This window comes from Tachysurus fulvidraco, chromosome 14 (assembly GCF_022655615.1).
Source record: "Tachysurus fulvidraco isolate hzauxx_2018 chromosome 14, HZAU_PFXX_2.0, whole genome shotgun sequence".
Lineage (NCBI taxonomy): Eukaryota > Metazoa > Chordata > Actinopteri > Siluriformes > Bagridae > Tachysurus > Tachysurus fulvidraco.
The window spans coordinates 13,922,223-13,949,827 of NC_062531.1; the positions used below are offsets into that span (position 1 = coordinate 13,922,223).

Below are 27,605 nucleotides of genomic sequence, written 5' to 3' on the forward strand. Positions count from 1 at the left end.
TCGTGCGTTCTTTCTTTCTTTGAGTTTATATATTCTTATAGAAAAGTATATTTTCATCAAATGGAAATTTTACTGGCTGCTTTGTTCAGTAACAAATTCATCAACCACCCATAGGTTGTGCAGCTAAAAAAAAAAATTCTCAATGCAAAAGAAAATTTTTGCTGAAGAATATTTATTTTGAGTGAATTGGTAAATATTGGGAGATTTGAATATCATGATGAAATTTAGTGGAAAATAAAATAAGAAATAAAATAAGATATTGTGTCAACAATGATGTGCCCCTCTTCTTCATAGGGATAAGGATGGTGTAAGTATTTCAGAAACTGCTGATCTGGAATTTGCATGGAAACCTAGAGATTCTAGAGACTCTAGATTATAGAAAAAGGCCTCAAAAAATAACAGCCAGTGACTGACAGGTCTTCAGGTGGAAACCATAGAAGAGGTCAGAGGATAATGGCCAGACTGGTTTGAGCTGACAGGAAGGTTACAAGAACTCAAATAACCACTCTTTCCAACCATCGTGAACAGAAAACCTCTCATAAGGCACAGCAGGATGATTGTTTTTTTTTTTTTTTAGTGAATAGTCTACAGCAGCAGGTTCTACTGCTGTCAGCCAAGAATGAAACTAGGGTGGGAAACTGAAACTGGACAGCTGAAGATTTGAAAAAAGAGGGATATTTTAAAGTTTAGGTTTAGGTGAACCAGAATCCATGATTTCCATGGATTTCTATTAAATATAAATATAATACCTTATCTTATTTACCTACTATATACCGTAGGTAAATAGTAGAAGAAATCTATTTTTTTAAACATTTGGAATGCACATACTTCTATCATACAGCTATTCATTTCACAATAGTCAATAAATAAAAATGACCATTTTAATGTCATTGTTATGCAGTACTACTATATCTGAATTATATTGTTTTCAACTGCAGGAATTCTGGTTTGATGTAGTTTTACAAGATAGTGGCACCTAGTGTTTGAAGTAACTACTGCATAGAAAAAATAAGAAAAAAATGTAAATGAAAAATTTTATTTAATTTCACTTATAAACTATTTGCTTACTACTGCCAGGTTGTTAGTTTGGACATTACTTACTTTACTTTATTGTCCCCAAAGGGGAAATTCTTTTCCACAACACTGTTATTAAAGCCCATAAGCAATATGAATCCAATATTTTGATATAATATAATTGCAAAGTAAATTATATTTTGGTGTCAATACTTGGACACTGCTTGATGCCTCATATTATGTTTTGGTTTACTGTTATTTAAAGGTATTAGCAAAAATATGTATAAATTAGTGTCCTCCAGTTACTTTTTGGTATTGCAGTTTATGCTTGTGATTCCAACCAGCATACTAATATGGTATATGCAGTGCAACTAATGATTCGTATACTTAACACTGCAAATAAATAAATGTCTGAAAATTTTAGATTTTGGACCATTTTTGTTCACGAAACTCTGTATAAGAAGTCATTCACAAGAAGTAAATGCTGAAATTTAAGTACAATTCCCTATTATTCAAATTCAAATTCATTTGTATAGCGCTTTTAACAATTATCATTGTCTCAAAGCAGCTTTACAGAACATAAACATAAAATGTATAAAAGTTAATACAAAGAATAATATAATACAAAAATTCAAGATTAATATTAGATATATTTAAATGTAATATCCAGATATAGAAGCCAAAAAACAGACTAAGTAAAAACCAACACACAACAAAAGGCTCAGGTGTGTGTGCAACTGATGATTATGAAGCAACAAATAATAGATATATAATATTAAATAATAAATAATAATAATAATAATAGAATAACAGTTGGTTCAATTAATTATATGATAATATGTGAATTCATTATATTTATTGAGTGCAAACCAATTTCACTGTTATAGAATTTCAGATCTCAGCATGTTGCTGAAGCGGCTGAAGGCACATCAGAATAATATGAGCAATCTACCTAACACAGTCACCTATTAAGAAAAGCTTATCCGTTAAAAATAGATGTAATTAACTATCATCTATTTAATCTGCACGTATTTCCCCCATATCCTTTTTTTGTTGTCTGTAGTTGCCTAAAAAGTTCCTCTATATCTATATTGTCATGTAATTGGAAATATTCAAAGCGATATAAACCACTGAAACTTAGTATTAGAACCAAAAACAATGGTTTCTACAAGTATACTGTTTAATTTAATTTCCTTTAAAAATACTGTTTCTATTAACTGTATGTATTGTATGTTTTCTATGTACTGCCTTATCCCTGGGCAAACACACTTCAGTCAGCTTCTTGGGGGTTAATTATTGTTCAATATCAGGTGAGTTAAAGCAGTATAACACTAAAATCTCACAGTGTACCCGTCTTGAAAGAGAACTGTCTTGAAAATTAAAAGTAGCTGCAGGTATATAGGTGAGTTACTATTCTAGTATTATACTAGTAACTATTTGGCAATAGTTCTACAATTTTATAAAAACTGAATCCATGTTTTGGGTGAAGGATTCAGTTATAGGGCCACTATATTAGTTCCCTAATCATTGTCTTTTGGGTCCCCTAAATGCTTAGTATTATTGTACTCTTATTTGTTTATCTTATGTTAATGAAGTAAATTAGAGTCGAATAAAGAGTTATTATGGCGTATGTTGTTTAGGGCGGAGCGTGTTTTCAATGAAAGCGCCACAACTGTCATAAGACTGAATTGTTCGTGCGGATCACATGACAGCCTGGGAACCTCCTGTCTCTAATCACAGAGTTTGCTCTCACCGTTATTACTGTTAGGAGAAGATGGCGGAAGAGAGGGAACCCCCACCGTTGGCAGATGCAGGACAGACAGACTTTATAGAAGTGGAGGATGGAGAAGACCTTTTTGAAAGCGCCGTCACTACAATAGAACAGGTAGGAACATTAGCCAGGTGGCTAGCTGCTCAAACCAATAGCTAGCATAACGGTTTGCTCTAAGAAAGTCAACGGACACATTGTCAAACGTATGGAAACTATATTTGCTGCCATATACGGAAGCTTCGTATTTAATTTACTCGGTTGTTCTTGTTCACCAAGTCATATTTCGTGCAATTATAACGAAGTCAACAACATTTCATTTATATGCATTAGCACAAGCAATACTAATGCGCATGCGCGGGTGTCAAACATGAACGTCAACCCTGCGTGCTAGTAACGCAGGAGTATTACAATTACAAATGGTGTCACGTCGAACTAATACGTTTGACGTGAACAGTCTCAAAACATTAATAATACATCCGTTTAAAGGAACCACCTCGAATCTTGAATGTTCAGAGTGACTTAAAAATGTTATAACCAAAATATGATCAAGTAAAATTATTTAGTTTTGACCGTTAAATTGAACTATTTATGGGTGAAAGATATCTTTCAGAAGACATGACTGGAAAATGATGCCTCAGGACATGATTATGTGAACAATGTTCAGTTGGAGTGACTGCAAGCCTTCATACATTTAAGTAAATACTCCGAACAGTTTAATTACACCTATAATTTGACCTTTAATGGTAGGACTAGACAGGTGACAGCAGCAGAGCATGTGACAATCTTACAGTTTGCTTGGACAAGATATCATCTGGTGAAAGAATTCACCATCTCAGCAGTTTTGGAGCAGAGAAATGAGGAAGGAAGGAAAAGGAGGAGGGGGAAAGTTCAGAGGTGTGAAGCCTGTCCTCTGATTGAGCTTATTGTCATTCATCATGTAAAAAGTTTTACTTGTAAGCAGTATGTTTTAAAGACTGTTTACAGAAAGACTGTTTGCAGTACTGCTGGATGTTGGGTGTGAACATTAACTGTCCTCTCTTGTGTGTTATGTAATCAACTGCTAGAGTTTTTCAGACCAAGGACATAAAAGTCTGTAACCACATTTTTACTGGATATCATATCTTCATTGTAACTGTATAATATCTTCAAGATAAAATGATTAGCTAGTGTTTTTGAGCATAAATAGTAGATTTACCCCCAAGGGTACTATCAAAGGTTGAGCGTGTCTTTTCAATATAAATATTACGGTAACATTTTAAAATTTACATGTTTTAAAATTTACAGAAATGTATATCATATGATTAGAACCACTACTGAATTAAAATTCATTTCATAAGTAAGTATATGACAATTACAGAGCTGCTAGAATCTGCATTGTAATTGAATGTAACAACAATCTTCTTAGAGTAATATCGTTGTTAATTACAAATTAAAAAATTAGACGTGGCTTACTAAAGTGGATACTGTGTAACGTAATGAGGCACTGTAGCTAAACGAGTTTGAGAACCACTTTGGAAAACTTTGCATGGCCTAAATAATGGCTTGTATTTCTACCATAATAGCACAGATTGGATTTGAAAAAAGAAAATTACAAAGAAAAAAAAAAAGAAAAAAATCCCAAATCTACCTTTATTTAATATTCAGCTTATGTTTTAATTTGTAACTTTTTAACACTAAATTTATGTTTGAACAGTAATTTATTTCCATGTTCTTTGTTACTCTTTTGGATAGTTGGAATGAAATTGTTTGGCACGCAATCTTTACAAAGCTACATATATGAACTTGTAGTTCATTTGAGTCAAATTAGATTGTGCACTTTGATTTGTCTAGTCATAATACACCAGCATAGAAGTACTGAACTTCCAGTGAATTGTGCAACATTATTTCCAAATTTTAGAAAAAGAAAGTGACTGAGGCATAACTGGAAAAATGAATATACTGTACAGTATATGCTTTACAGAGCTGGCTCAGTCAGTGTGTAAAGTCTGGTATACTCTGTACCAGGCAGTTCAATAACAGTATTTTAAAATCTATATCAGGCGCAACTGATATCTGAATAAAGTGTACTACTGTAGGTTGACTAATTAGTTCTGGTTCTCCTTGACATAACCTCAGAGTAAATTCAGATATACTACTGAGATCTTGAAAGCTGGTGAGCAGTCTGCCCATGGAATTCCCCTTATGAAAAGTACTTTCAATTACTACAGAGCTTCTTTGTTGTTTATAATGTGTAATGTTAGCCAGTTAACAGACATGTTAATTATACAACTATATTTACATTTTTCTTTTGTTTTCAGTCCAGATCCATATCTCCAGAGCCAGCTAGCTTGCCTGCAGAAGACATCAGCACAAACACCAATGGACCTAAACAAGAAATATTATTAGATGATGACCAAGAGGACCTCTTTCCTGGTATATAATTTAAGGTTGAATGATGTGGTGTTTGTAAAGTAATGTGAGATCATTGAGGTCTGAGTGAAGTAAGTTCTTTATTAGGACTTGGCACCCACACAGAACATAACCTAGAGTTGTTGATATATTTGTTGAGCTGTTGACTTGAGTTACTGCATAAGATATTTCGGCTATAGCTGAATGATTGTATTTATTAGTATGTTAAACAATATAATTGTTTTTGAGTTGTGTTTGATTTTCATGGCAGAATGTGATGGAAAATTCGTAGTATGATGATCATACATAATGTTATAAAATTGTACTTACAGATATATCTATTTGTGGTCACTTAACCTTGTTTAAAAAGCTAATAATAATGATTTATATTATTTTACTGTAGGCTATTATATTACATTATGCTGCACAGTAAGTGATTTTTCATAATTATGTATATTGATAAAGCATAATGTTGTTAATGTCTTGGTATATCTGTCTGGTCACATCTGTCTGGTCACATAACTGAATTGTATGATAGATTTGATTAATTTTATCCTACTTTCATTAAAGAAGTAACAGAGGAAGTGCCTTTGGACAGTCCAGAGAGGGAACCCATCCTATCTGATGGCCCTTCTCCTGCCATCACACCAGTCACTCCCACAGGAATCATCACTCCTACAGTCGAAGACTTTGGGTCTTTAGATGAGGTAAAGCATCTTGTAATATAGTTCAATAGTGAATGTTTCAATTAAATGGTTATATAAACATAAGTAATGGTCGAAGAACATACATATTGAATAGAATAAACAGCATGCCTGTCTGTATTATGTTTTTTTTGTTATTATTGAATAATTGTAAAAAAAAATACTGTGCAAATGAATAGAAAAATATTAAATGTTTTTATATGAGTTTAAAGTGTGGCCTGTTCCACTGCAACTGTGGTTGTTTCAAAAAACAAGGACTTGTCATAATTGATATTGCGTTGCATTGTTGCTTCTTATACAGTCTTTTTCTCTTTTTAGACTTGGTAGAAAGTAAGCTTCACAGTGTCTTTGTGACTGTGTTCAGGTTTTCTTAACTTCTCAGCACTATTGTGTTGAGTTGGATGACCCATTTCCTATTTGTAATTCCTAGTAATTTGCAGACTCATTTCCTATCCCTGGTTCCCTTTGAGGTGGAGGCTGATTTCCTAGTAACTTACCTCTTATTTTACAGGATGAAGAAGCTGAGGAGAAGGGGGACACCTTTGATATGCAGATAAAAGTATCTGACCCAGAGAAAGTGGGTAAGTTTAGCAGAGTTATCTCTCTGTACACTGCTGTAGAATTTATAAAGCCCTTTGGCATCTGTAGCAGCTTTCATCTCCTGAGGCCATTCTGTAGGGGTAGCTGGTTTGCGGGGTGGTGGTGGTGGGGTGCTATACATTGCGAAATCAATAGACCTTTTCAAATGCTATCAGGTATAGGATTTGGTCTCTAGCCCTCTCGGGAAATGCATCCGTTAGGGCACTGGCCCCAAATACATCTACCTTCATATTTTGATGTTTTCCCCACTCTAATACACATTGGATTCAACTAAACAGTTAATTAACAGACCCTCCTGAGTAGCTGTGGACTTGTTGGGGCAGGAATGTTTTGAAACAGGGCTGGGAACTACTCATTTAGGGATATGTACAATCGTTAAATAACCATGTTTGACCCATTAACAAAGCCAGCCAGTAGCACAAAACACATTTTAATCATACATGCCGTCAGCTAAGATAATGTTGTTAGAAAGCTGTCAGTTTTGAGTTAGTCTGCTAGCACAATGTACTATAACATTATTAAAAAAATACTTAGTCTGAAATCACTAGCAGGATGCCAGAGTAGTTTCTGATTATATCATAAAGTCGAACAATGCATGGTAATGAGATTTATTTTTATGTAATTTATGTTGTAAATCAGCAAAATCAACACTGTGAAATAATAATATCCTGAAGATTTCAATCTCACTGTTTTTCTCTCTAAGGTGATGGAATGAATGCTTATATGGCATATAAAGTGTCCACCAAGGTGAGCATTTTGTGTTTAATATTTATTGTGCAGTAGGGGTTTCTAGTTTAGTGGTTCCTTGATTTCCTAATGCGATAGGAGCAATAAGAACTCATTTCTTACCTCATTTTTTCATTTATTTATATTAAAAATTAAATAGAAATTATTGGAAATTTGTATAGAACTATGAAAATAGATTTTGTATTTTGAAATGTTACTAGGAGTCGTATTTGTTCAAGATACATTTAAATGAACTGTGCACATGCTATTTGAATCTTTTCATCCTGAGATTCAAGGCTAGCGTGAGTATTCTGTGATTAAAATGAACTCTGCTATATAAACTAGCCCTGTGTCTAAATTCACATACTCGGGTACGGTTCTAGTTTTTGAGTGCTAACTAGATTTAGTGTTATGCTTAGTGTTTGTCTTTGCCTTTCATGGCTACATGAAAGGCAGACAATCTCTAAGCATAACACTAAAACTTACCAACTTTCTCTGGATCAGATAATTTTATCTGCATATCAAAGGTGATATAGTTTATTCAAACCTAGTGAAAGCCCTGGTTTATTGACCAGTTTTCTGGATCTCCTAGATTAGTAAATACTTTACTAATCTGTAAATATTAGTAAATTCTAATTATTTACTAACTGTAAATATTAGTAAGTTAGTAAATACTTTACTAATCTGTCTGTTTAATGTTGCCTTAAATGAAATGAAATCACTAAACATTTCACAGTTTGACTTTGAAAAACTGACAAGATTGTTTTGCCTTTGACGTTCCAATCACAGTAAATTTGGCTTCCTCCAGATGTGCATAAGATACTAGGGCAAGTATGTACACAAGACCACTCGTTCTGCTGCTTCTGCGTGCACACATGAAGTCCAAGCTACTTGCAAAAATTTCAAGTATACGTCAGGCCTATCACATTGTGCCAGCATGGATGATTTTCAACATGACCATTGCAATTTTTTGCAATAAAAATTATTTAATAAATAATAATAATAAATATTATTAATATATAATAATAATAATATATTATTTTGCAATAAATATTTTTTATAATGAAATGTTTAAGCATTACAGTAGTCTTAAAATGTACATCTGGAAATTACAATTAGGACTAGAGGCTTGGAACCCCCTGTACAGTACATGAGAGATTTTGTGAAAATAAGGGTTGTACATAGACATTCTGTTTTCTTTCTTTTTTTTTTTTTTGTAGACATCCCTGAACCTTTTCAGCAGAAATGAGTTTTCTGTGAAAAGGAGATTCAGTGATTTCCTGGGTCTGCATAGCAAACTGGCTTCTAAGTACATGCACATTGGCTACATAGTCCCTCCGGCACCAGAGAAAAGCATCGTGGGTATGTTTAAAAAGAAGTGGAGATTGTTTTGCTCTTGAAGGAGTCACGTGATCTTTCATGCACCTTTCATATGTGTTTAAACCTTTTCAGGAATGACAAAAGTCAAGGTCGGAAAAGAGGACTTGTCATCTGCAGAATTTGTAGAGAAAAGAAGAGCTGCTTTGGAAAGGTATTTTAAAATAAGAAAAGAAACGACTCTTCTGCTACTTCACACAGCAAGCTTTGTCTGAATCGTTTTTTTTTTTGTTTTTTTTTAAAACATGAAAACAATTCAAATGGAAAGAGCATTCATGTTCTGGTCTTTTGTGGACGAAAGGTTAACCAACAAGTATTAGATAAATAATTATCACCAAGCTCAGGAGGGTTCTTGCTGTCAGTGTTCAATGCAGGCTTATGCTGGCAGTTTTCTCTTGAGTGAACACGTTCCCCGCTTTGTACTCCTGTACGATTTCCGCTGTGCTGCTGGTTTTGCGCTGTCTGATGAATCGAATAAAACTTAAAGTTAAGTGAGGCGCTGACATTTCTCTGCCCTTTTTATCAGCCCATTGATTGATGTGAAGGTCAGTAGCTTGGACAGGGCTCCTGGATGTCAGCTTATAGACTTCATTTGTTAAAGAACTGAATCTTGATTGCCAAGCCCCTTAATTTCTACGTAGTTCACATAAGATTTTTCAAGACTCAAGAAATAGTTTTATATTTTGTACTGTCTAAAATTTGAGAAATTCAGTTGTAGGTTTATTCACCTGGTGATAACATATTGGACAAATTATTCTTTTAATTTTGGGATTGAAATACAGAAATGATCTTGTGTTACTCTTTATAGGTATCTGATGAGAACAGTAAATCATCCTGCTCTGCTAAAAGACCCTGATGTCATTCAGTTCTTGGAAAACACAGAGGTATGGATCGTGATCACTTTAAATGTTCATAAGGTGATAATTTGAGTTTCTTTCTAGTTTTTCCTCATTTGTTTTTCTCACATTTCATATCTTGTAAATATAATACTTTTGCCTAACCTTTGCTTAGATCATTGAATGAGTCCTTTATACTTAAGGTCAACTCTTAGGTTATTTCTAGTGGATTACCACATTCCTGAGGAAACTACATTAATGTAATTGTAAAAGAAAACCCTAGTGATTTTATGAGGCTAAATGGTCCGAGGGCAATTGAAAGCTATTTGTGCCCGTCGGCCCTCTGAGAATTTTCTAGGGACGAAATGCACTAAATTGAATTGAGCATTAAAATGTATGGGAGTAGAGAAATCCACAGGCTTTTCATGGTTTAAGCCTGTGGTGTAGGTGAGACAAGAGGGAATGAAGCTCCCTGTGGGATTCAGTCCAGGCCCTGGCCTGTTAACTGGTTTGTTTGCCCTTATTTGTCATTTTATCTTAGCTGCCGCGAGCAGTTAGCACCCAGGCACTGAGTGGGGCTGGAATATTGAGGATGGTAAACAAAGCGGCCGATGCTGTCAACAAAATGACAATCAAGATGAATGAATCGGATGCGGTAAGGGGCTGATTTTCGGACTTGAATAATGAGATGAATTAATGAGCTGCTCTCTGGCTTGAATTCTAAGATCCTCACACTTGAGAGAGAGAGACGGGCAGAGAGAGAAAGAGACACATACACAGGAGAGAGAGAGGCAGAGAGACACACACACAGGCAGAGAGAGAGAGAGACACACACAGGCAGAGAGAGAGACGGGCAGAGAGAGAGAGAGACACACACACAGGAGAGAGAGAGGCAGACATGTAGACGGACATAAGGACAGGCAGAGAGAGACTCAGACAGACAGGCAGAGAGAGAGAGAGAGAGAGAGAGAGACAGACAGGCAGAGAGAGAGAGAGAGAGAGAGAGAGAGAGAGAGAGGCAGAGAGAGACACACACAGACAGAGAGAGAGAGACACACACACAGGCAGAGAGAGACAGGCAGAGAGAGAGAGAGAGACACACACAGGCAGAGAGAGAGACACACACACACAGGCAGAGAGAGAGAGACACACACACAGGCAGAGAGAGAGACACACACAGGCAGAGAGAGAGACACACACAGGCAGAGAGAGAGACACACACACACAGGCAGAGAGAGAGAGACACACACACACAGGCAGAGAGAGAGAGACACACACACACAGGCAGAGAGAGAGAGACACACACACAGGCAGAGAGAGAGACACACACACACACACAGGCAGAGAGAGAGACACACACACACACACACAGGCAGAGAGAGAGAGACACACACACACACAGGCAGAGAGAGAGAGAGACACACACACACAGGCAGAGAGAGAGAGACACACACACACACAGGCAGAGAGAGACACACACACACACACACAGGCAGAGAGAGAGACACACACACACACAGGCAGAGAGAGAGAGACACACACACACACAGGCAGAGAGAGAGACACACACACACACAGGCAGAGAGAGAGACACACACACACACAGGCAGAGAGAGAGACACACACACACACAGGCAGAGAGAGAGAGACACACACACACACAGGCAGAGAGAGACACACACACACAGGCAGAGAGAGACACACACACAGGCAGAGAGAGAGACACACACACAGGCAGAGAGAGAGACACACACACCGGCAGAGAGAGAGAGACACACACACAGGCAGAGAGAGAGACACACACACACACAGGCAGAGAGAGAGACACACACACACACAGGCAGAGAGAGAGACACACACACACACAGGCAGAGAGAGAGACACACACACACACAGGCAGAGAGAGAGACACACACACACACAGGCAGAGAGAGAGAGACACACACACACAGGCAGAGAGAGAGAGACACACACACACAGGCAGAGAGAGAGAGACACACACACACAGGCAGAGAGAGAGACACACACACACAGGCAGAGAGAGAGACACACGCACACACAGGCAGAGAGAGAGACACACGCACACACAGGCAGAGAGAGACACACACACACACACACAGGCAGAGAGAGAGACACGCACACACAGGCAGAGAGAGACACACACACACACACACAGGCAGAGAGAGAGACACACACACACACACACAGGCAGAGAGAGAGACACACACACACAGGCAGAGAGAGACATAATGTGAAAGCATTTGTTTCCTACCCTTAGATTCAACTGTAGACATACAATTATACCTAGTACTTCTGAATATTCTGGACAATACTGCAACTTTTTATAGTTTTTGACCTTTAAATCATTTTGAAAATCACATTTTTAATTATCTGGTGCCTCACTGACCTTTTTGCAGTTTGTGGTATTTCTGTTTAGTAGTGTATTGCTGGTAGATCAGTTTTTGACCATAATTTATATAGTTCCTTTTTTCTGACTTCCTTTTTTTCTTTATATAAAGTGGTTTGAAGAGAAACAACAGCAGTTTGAGAATCTCGACATCCAGCTCAGAAAACTACATGCCAGTGTGGAATCATTAGTTTTTCATAGGAAAGGTAAGATTATAATTATTGTATTATCAAATTATTTTGTTATATTGAGACCTTTGGAAGTAAGTCTTAACAGAAATTAAAAAAAATATCAAAAAGTGTAGATGAAATTTAGAATTGTTTGTTTTAATATAATTCTGAAGATATGTAAATATTTTGTTTTATTTCTGTAGTCTATATTTCTCATAGAAATATAGAATATGGAGTCATAAAAAAAAATCAGTAGAATAGCATATCATTTTAATATGCTTAAAGTTGCTATTGCAATGCAGCAAAACGAAATAATTTACTGACTGACATAAAAACAGTCCATTAGAATGCTTGCAGAGTTTGAACACTGTAATGTTTGAGTATAAAACAGCACTTTTTACTGTCTTGAAGAATTATTACAAAAAATATTTGCATGAAATATACATTTTCTGAGGAGAAACTTGTACTTATTTATAGTTATGAACTGAATTAACATCAAGCGAAGTAGGTGATCTTTGCACATTTATTTATAGTTAGTCATGGCCATTTGCCCCATTTTCAGATGGACTTCAGCAGTGCTGAAGCACTAATAAAATGACTTCATCTCACATTACTACAACTGGATATTCAAAATAGCAAGGCTGACTGAAAACCGTCTTGGGCATATAGCTATTTAGCAGATTTTCTTGCGCTGTATTACACTGCATTTCTGTATAATCATTATTTTGATCAGTTAAATCCCAGTGAGCTGTGGTTACTCTGATAGACAAATCGGAGAGTACTTGCCCTTGATTAACATGGCCATGGCCTTATTCTCATTACTTAACCATTCTGTCTGTAAACCCAGTCTATGTCACTTTATTTGTCCCATCCCCAGAGCTATCGGTGAACACTGCATCGTTTGCAAAGAGTGCCGCCATGCTGGGAAATTCGGAGGACCACACAGCTTTGTCACGGGCCCTTTCGCAGCTTGCTGAGGTGGAGGAGAAGATTGATCAGCTGCACCAAGAACAGGCCTATGCCGACTTCTGCGTGTTCTCTGAGCTACTTGGCGACTACGTACGACTTATCACAGCTGTGAAGGTGACAGGAAATAATATTTCTGGTCCTGCTGAATTTGTCAGAAGCATGCTGATAATTATGGTGATGTGCTTCACAGAACATTGCTTATTAGCAGGTCATAAATGTATTAACTAGTTTGATGAGACCTATTTAAAATCCACTAAACCTTAACTATTAATGAACATATACAAAAGTATAATTTTCTAATGCCAATGACATTCATGTCTAAGCAAGGCAATAAGTGCTCTCTAGGAAAAGGCAGGCTTTATGGATTTGTCCATGCAGTAAAGAGTGCTCTGATCCAAATATCACAACTGGTCCATTTAAAGCTAAATAGCCCCTTTAAAGCTCACGCTTATAGCTATTTATTTTCCTTAGGGTGTGTTTGACCAGCGCATGAAAATGTGGTCCAAATGGCAGGATGCTCAGCTCATGCTGCAACGGAAGAGAGAAGCTGAGGCTAAGCTACAGTATGCCAACAAGCCCGACAAGCTCCAGCAGGCCAAGGATGAAATAAAGGAGGTATAACATGGGCACTATTTGCTAAATAAATAAAACAAAAAGTGAATGTAAGCATAAATAAAACAAATTTCTGTGATAGTTGAGCAGAATGACATTTTACATCACTTGGTCATGCACCGTTTATTTATTTATTTGTTTGTATATATATATATATATTTTATATATATATATATATATATATATATATATCTATCTATATATATATATATATATATATATATATATATATATATATATATATATATATATATATATATATATATATATATATATAATTTTTGTAGAATTTGTTTATTTTCATTGCCAACATAGCAAAAAGTTTATCATAGCTTTGAAACATAATGTTAAAATTTCTGTCAGAAAGAAAAGCCCCAGGTCTGTTTTCAGCATCAACACTTGGTGTTACTGAGAAACTTAGTGTTGATGATTATAAAGCTTTCTCTTGCTTTAATTCATTCATAGCTCCACTGAAACCACTGTTCCGCTTAATAAGAGTTCATAAATTATTGATTACTTTAACCACACAGAACATTATCAGGCACTTTTAATTTTTGCATTTTCCCCGTCATGCCCCACAAAGGAGATTGAGGAGGTAGGACCCTTGGTTTTGATTTTTTTGTTTTCTCCTTTTATCAGTAGATTTGATCCTTTAATGTGTGTTGCATTGGCATAATGTATATGAGAAACAGTTCCATGCCAATAACGAGCCATGCTGTAACACAAAAGTGTAGCTTTAATAATCAGTATAACTATAAACAGTTTATCAACTAACATCAACTGTGGGTTGATGATATTTAATTTTTTGAGTTTGTCCTGTCCTTAATTTTGTTGGAAGCTTTAGATATAGGAGGGATAATTAAATGGGGAAAATGTGATATTCATCATTTCCATTTTGTCTTCCTGTGGCTTATCACTAAACATATTCCACCACTTTATTAATGCCATCTGTATGTCAAAGGTTTTATCTTGTTATGTATAGCATGGTCAAATGATCCAAAATCTGAACACTTTCCAGTATACACTTTCTCTGTCTTTCACTCTTTCTCTCACGTTCTTTTTATATAGTCAGTCTCTCCAGGATTTTGCAGAATATTTTGTGGTTGTTCCGACCAAAAATATTTGATTTTGCAGTTGCAAGAATTTTGAAATTTGCACTGCAGAACGTTACTTATTGCCAAAATTTCTAGCACAGGTTTCTTCATTTAAAACAAACCATAGAGAATTACTTTTTCTAATAGCTGTATGTTCAATGCACTCAAATCGAAGAGGGCTTTGGCTTTTGTGGCAGGGTCTGTGAATGCAGAATCATGAAATCCTGGAGGGACTGTAAAGTCATTTATATAACACTCATATCCACACAGTCTGGTGTAATCGGTCAGCATGGTGGTTTTCTTGTCTCTTTTGACCTGTTTTAGTGGGAAGCTAAAGTACAGCAGGGAGAAAGAGATTTTGATCAGATATCGAAGAACATTCGCCGGGAAGTTGGGAGATTCGAGGTTAGTCGATATGTTGAGGATTTCTACTTTGACAGTATGATGTTTCTACTATGCATTTATTATGTATCAAACTGAGAATAACATTTTAGTATCATTCACACTCTTAATAAGAATCTTATTTTATGTGACTTATTTTGATGCTATTTTATGTCTTTATCATGTTAATAACTTGACCGTCTGTTTCTCATAGAAACAAAGAGTGAAGGACTTCAAAGTTGTCATCATTAAGTACCTAGAATCACTTGTACATACACAGCAGCAGGTAAGAATCATTAATACCTTGGGTAATATGATGCATTCAGTATTAAAGTTTAGTGTGTTTTTTAAAATCTTTTATTCTATGATGGTTTTAATTCTGTTTTCCTTTGTCACTTCAGCTGATAAAGTACTGGGAAGCCTTCTTACCTGAAGCCAAAGCTATAGCATGAGTGGGCAAACTCCTGTGCAAAAGCACTGGGGCCAATTGCTATTCTTTTCTTAATTTTTATGTACAACATAATCATTCAGTGCAGATGCATGGACATAATGACCACTTAAAAAACACTATAATAAAACACTATAAATCTTTTAATTCCTAAGTACATACTTTTTTTTCCTGTCTTAAAATTGATCACTTGTCTTTCTTCTGTTCTTGAAGGAGAGACATCTGGGCAGTGGTATTGCATTTACTGCTTATTGATACACTACTGCTCCATCTTTAAATGTCCAAGCACTATTTTAAAGTCCATCATAATTGTCTTTTCACACAGGGCAATGTGTTTTTAAGCACTACGTTTATATCCCATGAACAAATTCAACATACATTAGTTTATTATGATATTTCTTATTTGATCTTGTACACAAAATACCGCGACATACTGTAGTACTTAGTACACAGTACATCCTGTTATACACACACACACACACACATACACACACACACACACATATTTTGGCTTCTTAGCCTAAAATATTAAAAACAATTACAAATGTTAGATGATTCTTTTGTTTTACAGCAGATTTTTTTTTCCTAATTTTATTTTATTTTTTACTTTACATTCCTGTGAAACAATGCCGACATGATAATAAAGGAATGTACTTCAGTATTAAACAGGTGTATCTTCTTATATTTGTCTTTTATTTCAACTTCACATACACAAAGGACAAGGTGGATCTCCAAGATTTAACCAAAGAAGCCTCAATGTTATGACATGGTTGAGAGGCTCGTTAGCCCAGTGACAACTGACTCTTCCTTCTGTTTATTTATTTATTTTTATCTTTTCGAGTATTACTCGTTTTCTGGCTTTTTTCTATAATTTGATCTGTAAATTACTTTTTAAGCATGTTTTAATAAAATGTATCATTAATCCAATTATTCATTTTGAATGAATTAAGTGTTTGAGTGAAATTTTAAAGCTTAGAATCAATGTCTGAGAATTTTATTTTTTAATACCATCTGTACACTAACCCACCTCTGGCTGATGGGACAACCAGGATTCTAAGGAGAATATCCATAAATGCGTAAGGCTTTCTTCAGTTCATATTAGACTACTCAGAAGCAGTGTAACAAGGCTTAATTAATGTGCTTTAAATAATGAGGTTGAATAATGTGTTTTAAATAATTGGGCTGAATGTGTTTTTAAAACCCTTTTTTTTAGATTTTTCCAACAACTTGAAATCATCTAAAAGATATTTGATAATCCTGTAAATGTAAAGACAATTTTCATCTGAATTCCACTGGGGGAAATGAAGCACTTATGAATCTAAAGACTCAATGAAGCCTGCCACATCATGACTTTACATTTTTGTGAACTGATCAGTGATCTGAAGTGTCAAACAATCCTTCCTCACTTTGCATATACATCTTTAAAGTGCTGTCAAAAACTCCGATGCATGCTCCTTTTCATGGTCTCTGTCATATTGACAAGCTGTCAGAATTGCACATTGCGTGAGAGAATATCTGTGCAAGTACATCATAAGGAGTGCTGTTTCTCTCCCCTATTGGCCTGTTGTGGAAATGTCTCTCATGACAATATTAAGGATGTGCAATGACGTGATTCTGTTTTTTTTTTTTTTTTAAACAGGTGTTTTCAGTAGACGTGCATAATACAGTACTTTGAAATCATTGTGTGCAGTTTTTCGTGTTTGGCCACAAACAAGCAGCAGAATCTGTTTTGCTTTGGTTGTGGAAACATCACGTATGTATTGCAGCACAAGAGAGTAAATAGCTATATCAATTAAGCACCCAGGATTAAACTTCTCTTAAACTACTTCTCTTATTCTATCTTTTTGCCCTGAGTTGTCATATAATGCACTATAGTCTTAGAGGTGTGATGTTTTGTTTCATTGTTTATTCCCTGCTATTGACTGGTGTTTCATTTAGGGTGAATTCCACTGATCCTACCCTGGGAACAGTGGAATTCATGTCCTTTTTTGGATGCTGTGCACTAACCCTCTAATGGTTAGATGCTTTTGGAAATCAGCCTTATAATATGAACAGTATAATGTGATTTGTGTACCAAAAATGCCTTTTGCAGGCTGAGTAGTTTAAATGTCTTAAGTTAAATTCAATTTATTTTGTATAGGGCTTTTAACAATAGACAGTATAGAAAAGTATAGAACAGTGGGAGCTTAGCAGTGGCATATTGCTCGACAGAGAGAAAGAGAAGTATATTGTCTCTGTACATTATTTGCAAAATGTACATTATGCAAACCAGTCAGCAAACCTGAGCAACTTGCAAGAAGGGTACGTTGACAGCCTCCAGACATCCCAGTTCACCAAACACTTTATGCCCATGAACCCTCCAGATCTACTCCTTTACTGTACTCAAGAAAAGCTATTCATAAAAAGCTAGACTAAACAAATGTGTTTTTAGCCTGGTCTTAAACACAGAGACTGTGTCTGATTCCCGAAGGCTGTACCATAACTGTGGGGCTCTGTAAGAAAAAGCTATGCCCCCTGCTGTAGCTACTTTACTACTTGATGTACTACCAAATAGCCTGCAACTCTACTGTTGCACGAGACCATTAAGTGCTTTATAGGTCAGTAATAGTATTTTATAATCAATGAGAACTTTTCCTTGGAGCCAGTGCAACATGGATTAGATATTAGCAATGTATTCATACCCTCAGGTTATAGTCAGGACTGTAACAAGTGCTCTGTCTGTGCCATGGTGAGGCCTAAATAATGACTGCTACATTTCATGAATATTATTCCTATGAAGGTATGAGCAAAGCTGCTGTGCTACAATTTTTTCTAGGATCTTGGGGACAATGGGGAGGTTTAATATTGTCCTATAGTTGGACAGCTGACAGGGGTTAATGATGGGTTTTTAATTAGAGGTTTAATAACTGTTAGTTTAAAAGATTTCAGCACATAGCCAGTGCTAAGCGAAGAAGTGATTGTTTTTTAGAATGGGTTCGGTAGCTAATGGTATAACCAGTTTAAAGATACATGAAGGTAAGGCATCTAGTATGAAGGTTGATAATTTTTTTCAACCTTCAAAATTTGCGAAAGGAAATCAGTCTCTCAAAGGGGAGTAAAACATTTTATGCACTGATCAGAAATATTATTGTTTGTTTTTAAAATCAATAGTCTGATTCTTCTGTCTGGTATTAATTTTTCCACTGAAATAATTCATAAAGTCATTGATACTGCATATTAATGGCGTGCGCTTTTCTACATTGGTTTTACTTTTAGGTAATTCACAGTATTAAATAGAATTTGTCAGAAGGCGATCCAATCATGGATGACAATACTGGGAAATTATTGGAAAATCTCTCTGCAGTAGCAGAGAGTTTAACACGTAGCAGTGTACGTTTAATACAGTGACATGGCAAATTGCATATATCACGTCTAAAATGTATTTTAAATGAAATAAGATAATAGCCGGATAAGTGTGAGGAAGTGTGACTATATTTTCTATATTTAATCTGAAAGTTAGACTGAGGTCAAGTGCGTGACCTCCGTTATGAGTGGATCCTATTACTTTCTGATTAACACCTACTAAATCTAATCTAATATGCAACTGCTGTTCTCAGAGCGTCTTCGAACTCATAAATATGAATATTAAAGTCTCCCACAATTAATGCTTTTTCTAAAGAAACAACTAGGTTTGAAATTAAATATGCAAATTCACAGAGGAATTCAGACAATGGCCCTAGAGGTTTGAAAATAACAATTAATGGAACTCAGTAGACTTATTTTTGTGACTTCATATGTTAGTATAAAGTACTTCAGACGTGTTGAATTTTTTATGTCTAGATTTTTGCATGCCACCTAGATTATCATCTTGAATAACTGCAACACCTTTTCCCCTGACTGTTAGGGATGGCAGATGTATATAACTATAACCAGGTGGACAAGCTTCATTTAGTGCTTCATTTAATCTACATACTCATTTGGTTTTAATCCATGTCTCTGTTAAGCATAGAACACAAAACTCCTGATGCAAGAGAATCAACGTATAATAGCCTTAGTGATTATGTGCATTTAAATACATTGACTCTCTGAAGCATGACTGTGAGACAAAGACGTTCCCTCCACCAAATATTACCAAGTCCAAGCTTGTTTTGTAAGGTTATGTTTTGGATTTTGTGGAGTTGGCTGGAAAATAAAAAACCTGCTTTACTCACCCTACCAGCTTATTCTGTATGAAATCTCCAAATAGCAGTGTTATGTTGTGGTCAAAATACTGTGACCTCACTTGATCAAGTGCAACTCAGGCCCCACAGATAAGAAGAGCAATATAATGGACTACAGCAAAGGGAGAGTGTGGTAATTATTTGTGCCCTGTCAAGAGAAGAGCCCCCAGACCTCTGGCGATTCAAATCTGGGAAGTTGAGCACAACTTGAAAATAATGCACACTAGCAAGAGACAAATATCGTCCCACTCTTGCGACATTGCTGAAATTGCATCAGTTTGTCATGTGTACCACTGCTGGTTCTCCCAAAAAATATAATTTGCTTGCAAATGATTCTAGCTGTGCTCATTTCTAGGAGTTTGTAGTTGGATCTCTCTTTTCTTAGCCACTATAAACATTAAATAATTACTCAGCTTTATTTTAGGTGAAATAAATGTATAATAGAATAGACATGTTATCAAAGGAAACATTTAATTTTGTGCTTAGATTTACAGGAATATAAAAATGACAACGTTTAAAACTTATTTTAGTTATCCCTAATGAACAATACAGAAACAACAGTATGAAGAAGAAACCTTGAAAGCAACCAGATTCAGAAGTTAAAAGTGCATGTCATGTTACTGCACTAGAGATAAGGAAGGAGCTCCCCAATGCTGTTAATTCATTATCCTTATCTGTTCATGGCAGAGCTGCCAGGCTCCCTGATGATCCCATGACTGCTCATTTTGTGCACTTTATGAGAAATGAGTTTAGCAACTGATCTTGCTTTGGAGTTTTAATTTCAGTCTTCTTGCACAGATCATCTCATGGTTGCCCTTTGATGGTAAGGCCACTGTGGAGACAATTGTCACTGTGTTTGTGAGGTTAAAATGTCCTGCTTCTGGTTTACACTGTGGTGTCATCCCGGGTAACAAGTAACGTGGTTGCCCTTTTATGTTAGCAGTGTCCACTGTAAAGGTGTTAAGAACAGAGAAGATAAGTGCCAGTGTATTAATAAAATACATGATTCCCGGTCAAATGCAGTCAGATATCAGGATAACTATCAAAACCTTTGCATTGTGGTTTCAAATAAAGTCATGTGCTTGCTACAACCTTGCTACAACTACTATATACAGTAGCTACTAAAATGGAAAGAGTATGAAAGGGGAAATATATGAGGGACTACAGTACATTCATCATTGTACAAAAAGAGAAAAAAGACTATTGTAACTATATGTATAAAGGTTTTCAGCACATGGAAGTGTTGCAAGAGAAAATAGGTTTGCCAGATATACAGAAGGCATACTTCAAGAATAAAAAATGTGATCATGTATGTGTAACTGTAATTCCAATTTAACTACTGTATGGTTAAGCAAAAAAGCACTGAAAACTGAGTATGAATAAAATGTTTCCTGTCATGCTAAACTGCTAAATTGGAAATTTAGTGGGAATAAAAAGTCTTTATTGTAACATTTTTATTTACTGTATGCATAATTCTCATGCATCTCAGTCAAGAAGCATTTATTGTCATTTTAACTACATATGGCTGACACAGAACATAATGAAATTAAACAACGTTCTTCAAGGACCATAGTGCTACATAAAACACAGCAGAGCTAAGGATTAAAAAGTAAGTTAGCCTAGCCAAATAAAGTGCATAATGTGCATCTTAGTTCAATCAGTGCAAAACAAAGGACAGTGCAGTCAGACAACACAATACGCTATAGGAAAGATACCTAAAAAAGCACAGAGCAGTATGGACTCTTGTGCAAGGAGACCTTGAACATATACATAGTATGAATCAAATATTGATATTCTATACATCTTACATTTGAAGCCATCACATTACTATTATTATTTCAAGTTCAAGGTTTAGTGGCTCTGAGTTATCTCTTGAAATACTGTGCCCTTGTTTCTGATCTCATATCACATGTATCTGTCAGCTCCCTTGACATCCAAATGAATAAACATTATGTCAATATGTATGACTGCCAGCCCAACATTAAACAAACATCCTCTCTCTATTTATCCTGCTGGTTTTTCCCTAAAATCCTGACCTTGTTTGACAGGACAGGTTCCTGTGCACAACAAATGCCACAGTAAATTAAAATGGCAGCAAAGGGATTGAATGGAGGCATTTGCATACATAAATCTATCAGCTATGTGACATTAATCAATGATTTTCCATCCTGAGAGCGAGGCTACTGACTTGTGACCGGTGCATTATTGGTGCTGATAGGCCTTTTTATGAACTTTGACAGGCCCCTGTCGCCTGTTTACTGCATTAAACAACAGATTATTATTCAGTTTACTTTTGCAAGTTCAGGTCAGAAACATAAGGGCTTTTCACATTTGAAAGACAACCCTGGGTCATTTTATACCCAGGATAAACTTGTTTCACATTCCACTCTGCTCATATTATATTGTACCAATTTAACAATTAATCCTGGGTATTCACAAATTGACATTTCACACTGTACATTCCTAAACCATGGGTTAAGGTTCTTATTTGTATATTTGAGGTGTCAACAACCATGATTGCATAAATATAGTGTGTGACCGGTTTATAATGGCTTGTCTCATGCTTTCACATCAGTTACATAAATCCTTCTTGGCTGTTTTAAGCCCCTTAAAAAATTACATAAGAAAGACATAAGTAGTTCTTACACAACATAAGAAGTTTCCATGACTACACAAAGTACATGATAAAAGGCATAGACTATTTAATTTCTGATTGTGTGTCTCTTGCTAAGCATCAAGCTTTAAAATTTAACACTGTACATACAGTATTTGGCACTGCATTGCAGGGTTCTATAACCCTGAGAAAAAACTGGTGCTGATCCTGCTGAAAGTGTGAAACGAACCTCTAAAAAAGTTAAAAGCTGGGATTAGCACAACAATACCCCAGGCTTGAGCACAGTGTTAAAAGCCCCATAGTGTTCTGTTTGGAGTCGAATATTACACATTCAAGTAATTTTTGTATTACTATGGAAAGTGTAATATTTTCAAGGTTTAAAACAGATTCTTTAAAAATCTCAGGAATTTTAAGACTTTTTTGTGTGTTCTCAAGTAGGAGTCACTATGGATGTGCAGTTGAGGTCCTAATCTAAAAGCTTTTTGTATAATTTCTTTGTTCTCTGAATGAAAAGGTCAGAATTGCAATGGGAATTGATGTAATTGTAAGAGGGGGGCAGCTGACAGTGTCAAACAGCTTTGGCTGCAAGTTCCTCCCATTTCATTAGCTGGCCGTTTTCCAGCTCCTCACCCTGTAAATGCACCGTGACATCCCAGGCATTTAGTATGCAACAGATTATGAATAGCCACACTGAACACTTAATAGGTCTGATGAACACTAAGCTTGTTCCCATCACAATCTATACACACCAATCTGGAAGACCTTTACGGCGAAATAAATACAAGTGGCATGATTTAATGAAGTTGTGTTCTTTAAGTCTATTGCTGCCCACAGGCCTGTAATGTCTTTCATGAAAGCAAGCTCCTTTAGATATAGCCTTATCTGCTCCTTTGAATAGTTTTACAGTGATCAATAAACAGTTTTCTGCGGCCTTTCAGTCGTGTCACTTGTCATTGAAGAATGCAAATGTGTGTCAGAAACTAGCTTGACAGTTTTCCCTTTGCAGCATTAGAACAGGGAAAAAGCCCATCAGCAATAAAGCAGATGATGACCCCAAGCACTTTTTTTCTGAATGATATTAAATATAGACTGTGGTAGTAAGAGTTGCAAATATATAATTAGGGTTCATGATTCATCAGCTATATAACAGCTAAAGGGTAATAAAATAACAAAAGCGGCATAGTTAATGTCTCATAGATGTGATATTGATGTACATTTACAGGGCTGGTATAAGCAATGTCATATCTGCAAAGGCAAAAAACTCAATGCAACATTACAATAACAGGGCACATGGGTTTAAATCCTCAAATTGATTATAATTTTACTACAGTTTAATTACACATTAAGACTTTATGAGTTTATTGTAATGTTTTCAAGCATAGGAATAATGACTTCTGGTAGCACAGATGGGGGAAAACCCTCCAGATTCTTCTGCTGAGCAACTAGAAAGACCTTTCGAATTATCTTGTGCTCTCCCAGGACGAGAGCTTGCTGCTTATTAAGATTTCAAAGATACAAACTCTAAGTTCAGTAATTGCTTTCTTGAATCTGCCTTTAATAATTACACGTGGCAAAAAGGTGGCAAAAATTAGAAAGGCAGAGACTAATGGAAAACTAGATTTTTCACTGAATTAGAGAGCACAACAATCTATATATTGACAATACATCAAGATGAAAGAGATCAGGAAAAGTGTTTCAGACTGTCTGGGAAAAGGAGGCAAACTGGGTGTGATGCAGTGTGGCATGCACTGCCAAGTCTGCTGGGTAGGAGAGAGAAAGGATCAGACAGCCTGTATGTCTCTCTTCTTCTTTCTTTCTCTCTCTCTCTCTCTCTCTCTCTCTCTCTCTCTCTCTCTCTCTCTCTCTCTCTCTCTCTCTCTCTCTCTCTCTCTCGCTCTCTCTCTCTTTGACTCTCTCACTCTCTAAGTATAATTGCAATGATATATCATCAGCAATTTTTGGAAATTTCATTCAAATATTGTATATAACCATTATTGTTTGTTTCCTAGTTACATGAGAGAAATTGCTATGTTTTAGGCAGTTTGGGGGTAAAACAGCATAATAAACAGGAAAGAAAGTGAATTTTTCATTTTTGTTTTTTATCCTCTTTACATCACAGCATTTATATTGCATTTTTGAATTGTATGGAGTATCGTCCAAGAACAGGGTGCTTTACGGTACTGTCAGACTGAAAGATTATATAGAAATATCAGAGAACCACAGGTAATTATGTGCTAAAGCTAAGAATTGCTACAAACACACACTCTCACACACGAAGACCAGCAATTTCAAAGAATTTTGCAAAAATAATTGCTATTACAGGCAAAATTACAAGAAGAATAATATGAACAACAAGAATCTGTATACTATACTGTAGGTGCAAAAAATATATAGAATAATTTGGTTATCTCAAATGGTAACAATATGTATAATTACTGTATAGTATTTTTATATGATATATATACATATTGCTTGTTTGTTTGTTTGTTTGTTTGTTTGTTTGTTTGTTTGTTTGTTTGTTTGTTTGTTTGTTTGTGGACACAGCAAATACTTTTACAGGGCAACTTTTTCTGGATTTTTTTGTTGACTCGAAGGTACAAATTACATGATTATGATGTATCATGTATTTGCGAAAGTCTCTTTGTTCAGAGGGAAAAATCAATAGCAAAGCTCCTGGAGCAGCTCTTACTCCCTTTTACATTTCCAGATAGGAAGGCTCTGGAATTGCTGATTCTACATTTAGAATGACAGTGATTCATACCATGGCGCTGTCCAGTTAGGCTGCTAACTTATACCTGAGGGTCCAGCACTGACATTTCATCTACAACTTTGGGAGAGGTTAAGGGCCGGGAGGCTACAAGCTGCAAGAAACCTTTACTATCAGCTTATTTTTAGATGTAGTGCAGGAGTGCACAGACAAAAAAACCCTCTTTTCTTCTTCTGCTTTCTTTTCTTGCTCTGTAATGGAAAGGAAGACAAGTTGATTATCCAGAGCCTACAATATAAGCTCCTGAGGAGAATCTGTAAAGTGGACAACAGCAAAGTGGTCTAGTAAAGTTGATAATTTATTAGAAGATATAGAAGTCATATATATATATATATATGAATTTTCTTCTATATAGATTAAATGATAGGATGAGAATACTGGTGAATCATTCCGCTCTTGCTGAGTGGACACACTGTTTTAACAACCTTTATATGATGAGAGAATCATCTTCACATATATGGATAGAATGTGCATCATATTTTCAGGATAAGAATAAATATGTTGATTAATTATCCCTTTGTCTGAATCTGAGTTGAAGGTTCTGTACATACTTAGTTGAGATATATTATATGTACAGTAGAACTGATGGTCACTCTATTCCCTTATGCTTTCTTTTTCAATGCATTCTTAATTTTTTTTTGTGTTTGTATATTTTGTATTTGTAATTGTGCTTGTAGTTTAACACATTCAACCAATCAGCAGCAGATCCTCTGACCTTTGATTTATAAGGTTCTATAGGACAATTCAGTGATTTATATATCACACTTACAGCATCTTCAATATGACCATATTCCCCAAAGAGACAGATTTTGAAATCTGTGTAATTTTCCAGGTTATATTCAGTACAATGAATATATAGAACATATTGGCTCCCTTTTGACCACAATTGGATTTTTTTGAAAATATATTCATTGATTATATTGTGGATCAGCTCTAATCCACTCTCAGTAAGCCTGCAAAGATCTGCGGCTTTATTCCATGCTGTTTGCACCTCCACATCTTTTCTTCACTTGACCCCAGGGCATTTGAGCTGCCTGTGTTTTGGTTGTAATTAGGATGGGCAATAGACCTTATGCTGACCTTGGTTCCACTATTGGGACAGCCTAGATACAGTGTCAAGGGTCTTTTGTTTGGAAAGCAATAATAAAAAAAAACATAGTCTACATGCGATTGATCATTAGTCACTGTATGAATCCTCCAATTGGTCTTGCTTTATTTCACAGGCTTCTTGAGGGCCTGTTTGTTATGAGTCATTTTGTAAATGAATTAATTACATTTACATTTACAGCATTTGGCAGACCCCCTTATCCAGAGCGACGTACATAAGTGCTTAAATCTCTAACATTGAATAATTAAATACACAATGAATACACCTCTTTTAAATTAATAAATGTAGATTTTTTTACATTACACAATGTTCCTCTCTATTCATAGTTTCTTATCCATATCCTCAACTTTGAAACCCTTTTGCTTTCTGTATTATGACCAGTGGTTTGGTTCATACTCCCCTCTCCCCCAACCCTCCCTGAGTTGTAGCCAAAGGCTGCTTGGAACATGAGAGGTTGTTCATCATGGGCCGAAGGGTCAGCCTCTGAGTATTTATCTTGTAAGCAGCTTAGCTCTACTGGAAACTAGGCTTGTCTCCAGTTTGTCTTCATTCAGGCCCAGCCATTGTTAATGACTGTCACTGGATCTGGCTCTCTGTCCAAATATCTCTTACCTCAGGATGGGCCTGAAGAGAAGTACAAAAGAACCACTTTTGTGGTTTTAAAGGGTTTGTTGGGAATATTGAGTTTATGGCCTCCTGGGGCAGTTGTCTTCAGATAACTGGCTGCTGTTATCTGAAGGAATGTACTGTATATACTGTCAAAAATAACTGTGAAAAATAAATAATTATTAGTGTTTATGAAAGTCATGAAGCCCAGATTTGATTTTTGAGTTGAAAGAATTTTTCGTATCCAGCACCAGTTCCAGTTCCAGTTTATTCCTAATGTCATTTACTTGAGGGCATGGTCTCACAAATGCACTTACAAATCTAGAATTATTCAACTTTTTATGTGTACCAGTATTATTAAAGTAAATGTGACAAAATACCCAAGGTATAATTAATATTTAAATTGTATAAATTGTACAGTTTAATGACCAGGCTAGAATAGAACTGGCTTAAAACACATTTAATGTTCTTTGGAATTGGTTCCTCTCATTAATACCACTGCATGTTTGAGCATGAATGGATTGTTGTCTCATATGTCCAGGGTCCCAATCTGAGCCAAGAGCTCATGTAATTTTAATATGTTCTCCATATGTATGTATGGAATTCCTCCAGGTTTCCTCTTAAAAACAGCAAATTGTATAGTTCTGTTCGAAGGGTGGCTCAACAAGTTTGTAGCTATGGGTCTCAAATAATTTGTGCACTATTATCACCACCTATATAATCAGAGTCTCTTCATGCTATACATAACTTACAATTAAATGTCTTCAATACAAACCCACTGAATTTATGCTGCGTTAGTTTTCATAATGAACCA

General features: G+C 35.8%; 1 protein-coding gene across 2 annotated transcripts; it reads left to right on the plus strand.

Moving 5' to 3' along the window:
• Positions 1-2,695: 2,695 nt before the first annotated feature.
• On the plus strand, positions 2,696-15,689 carry snx2 (sorting nexin 2). 2 transcript variants are annotated; one of them, XM_027167430.2, is made up of 16 exons: positions 2,696-2,899; positions 5,083-5,197; positions 5,744-5,880; positions 6,389-6,458; positions 7,181-7,224; positions 8,424-8,565; positions 8,656-8,734; positions 9,389-9,464; positions 9,958-10,071; positions 11,936-12,029; positions 12,871-13,076; positions 13,434-13,577; positions 14,158-14,169; positions 14,993-15,073; positions 15,264-15,335; positions 15,451-15,689. In XM_027167430.2, exons 1-16 carry the CDS (start codon positions 2,789-2,791, stop codon positions 15,499-15,501), a joined length of 1,548 nt encoding a protein of 515 aa, XP_027023231.1. In that variant the 5' UTR covers positions 2,696-2,788; the 3' UTR covers positions 15,502-15,689. The 2 variants fall into 2 exon arrangements, with proteins under 2 accessions (XP_027023231.1, XP_027023232.1); XM_027167431.2 differs by lacking the exon at positions 14,158-14,169 and having other exon boundaries at positions 2,698-2,899.
• Positions 15,690-27,605: the final 11,916 nt, after the last annotated feature.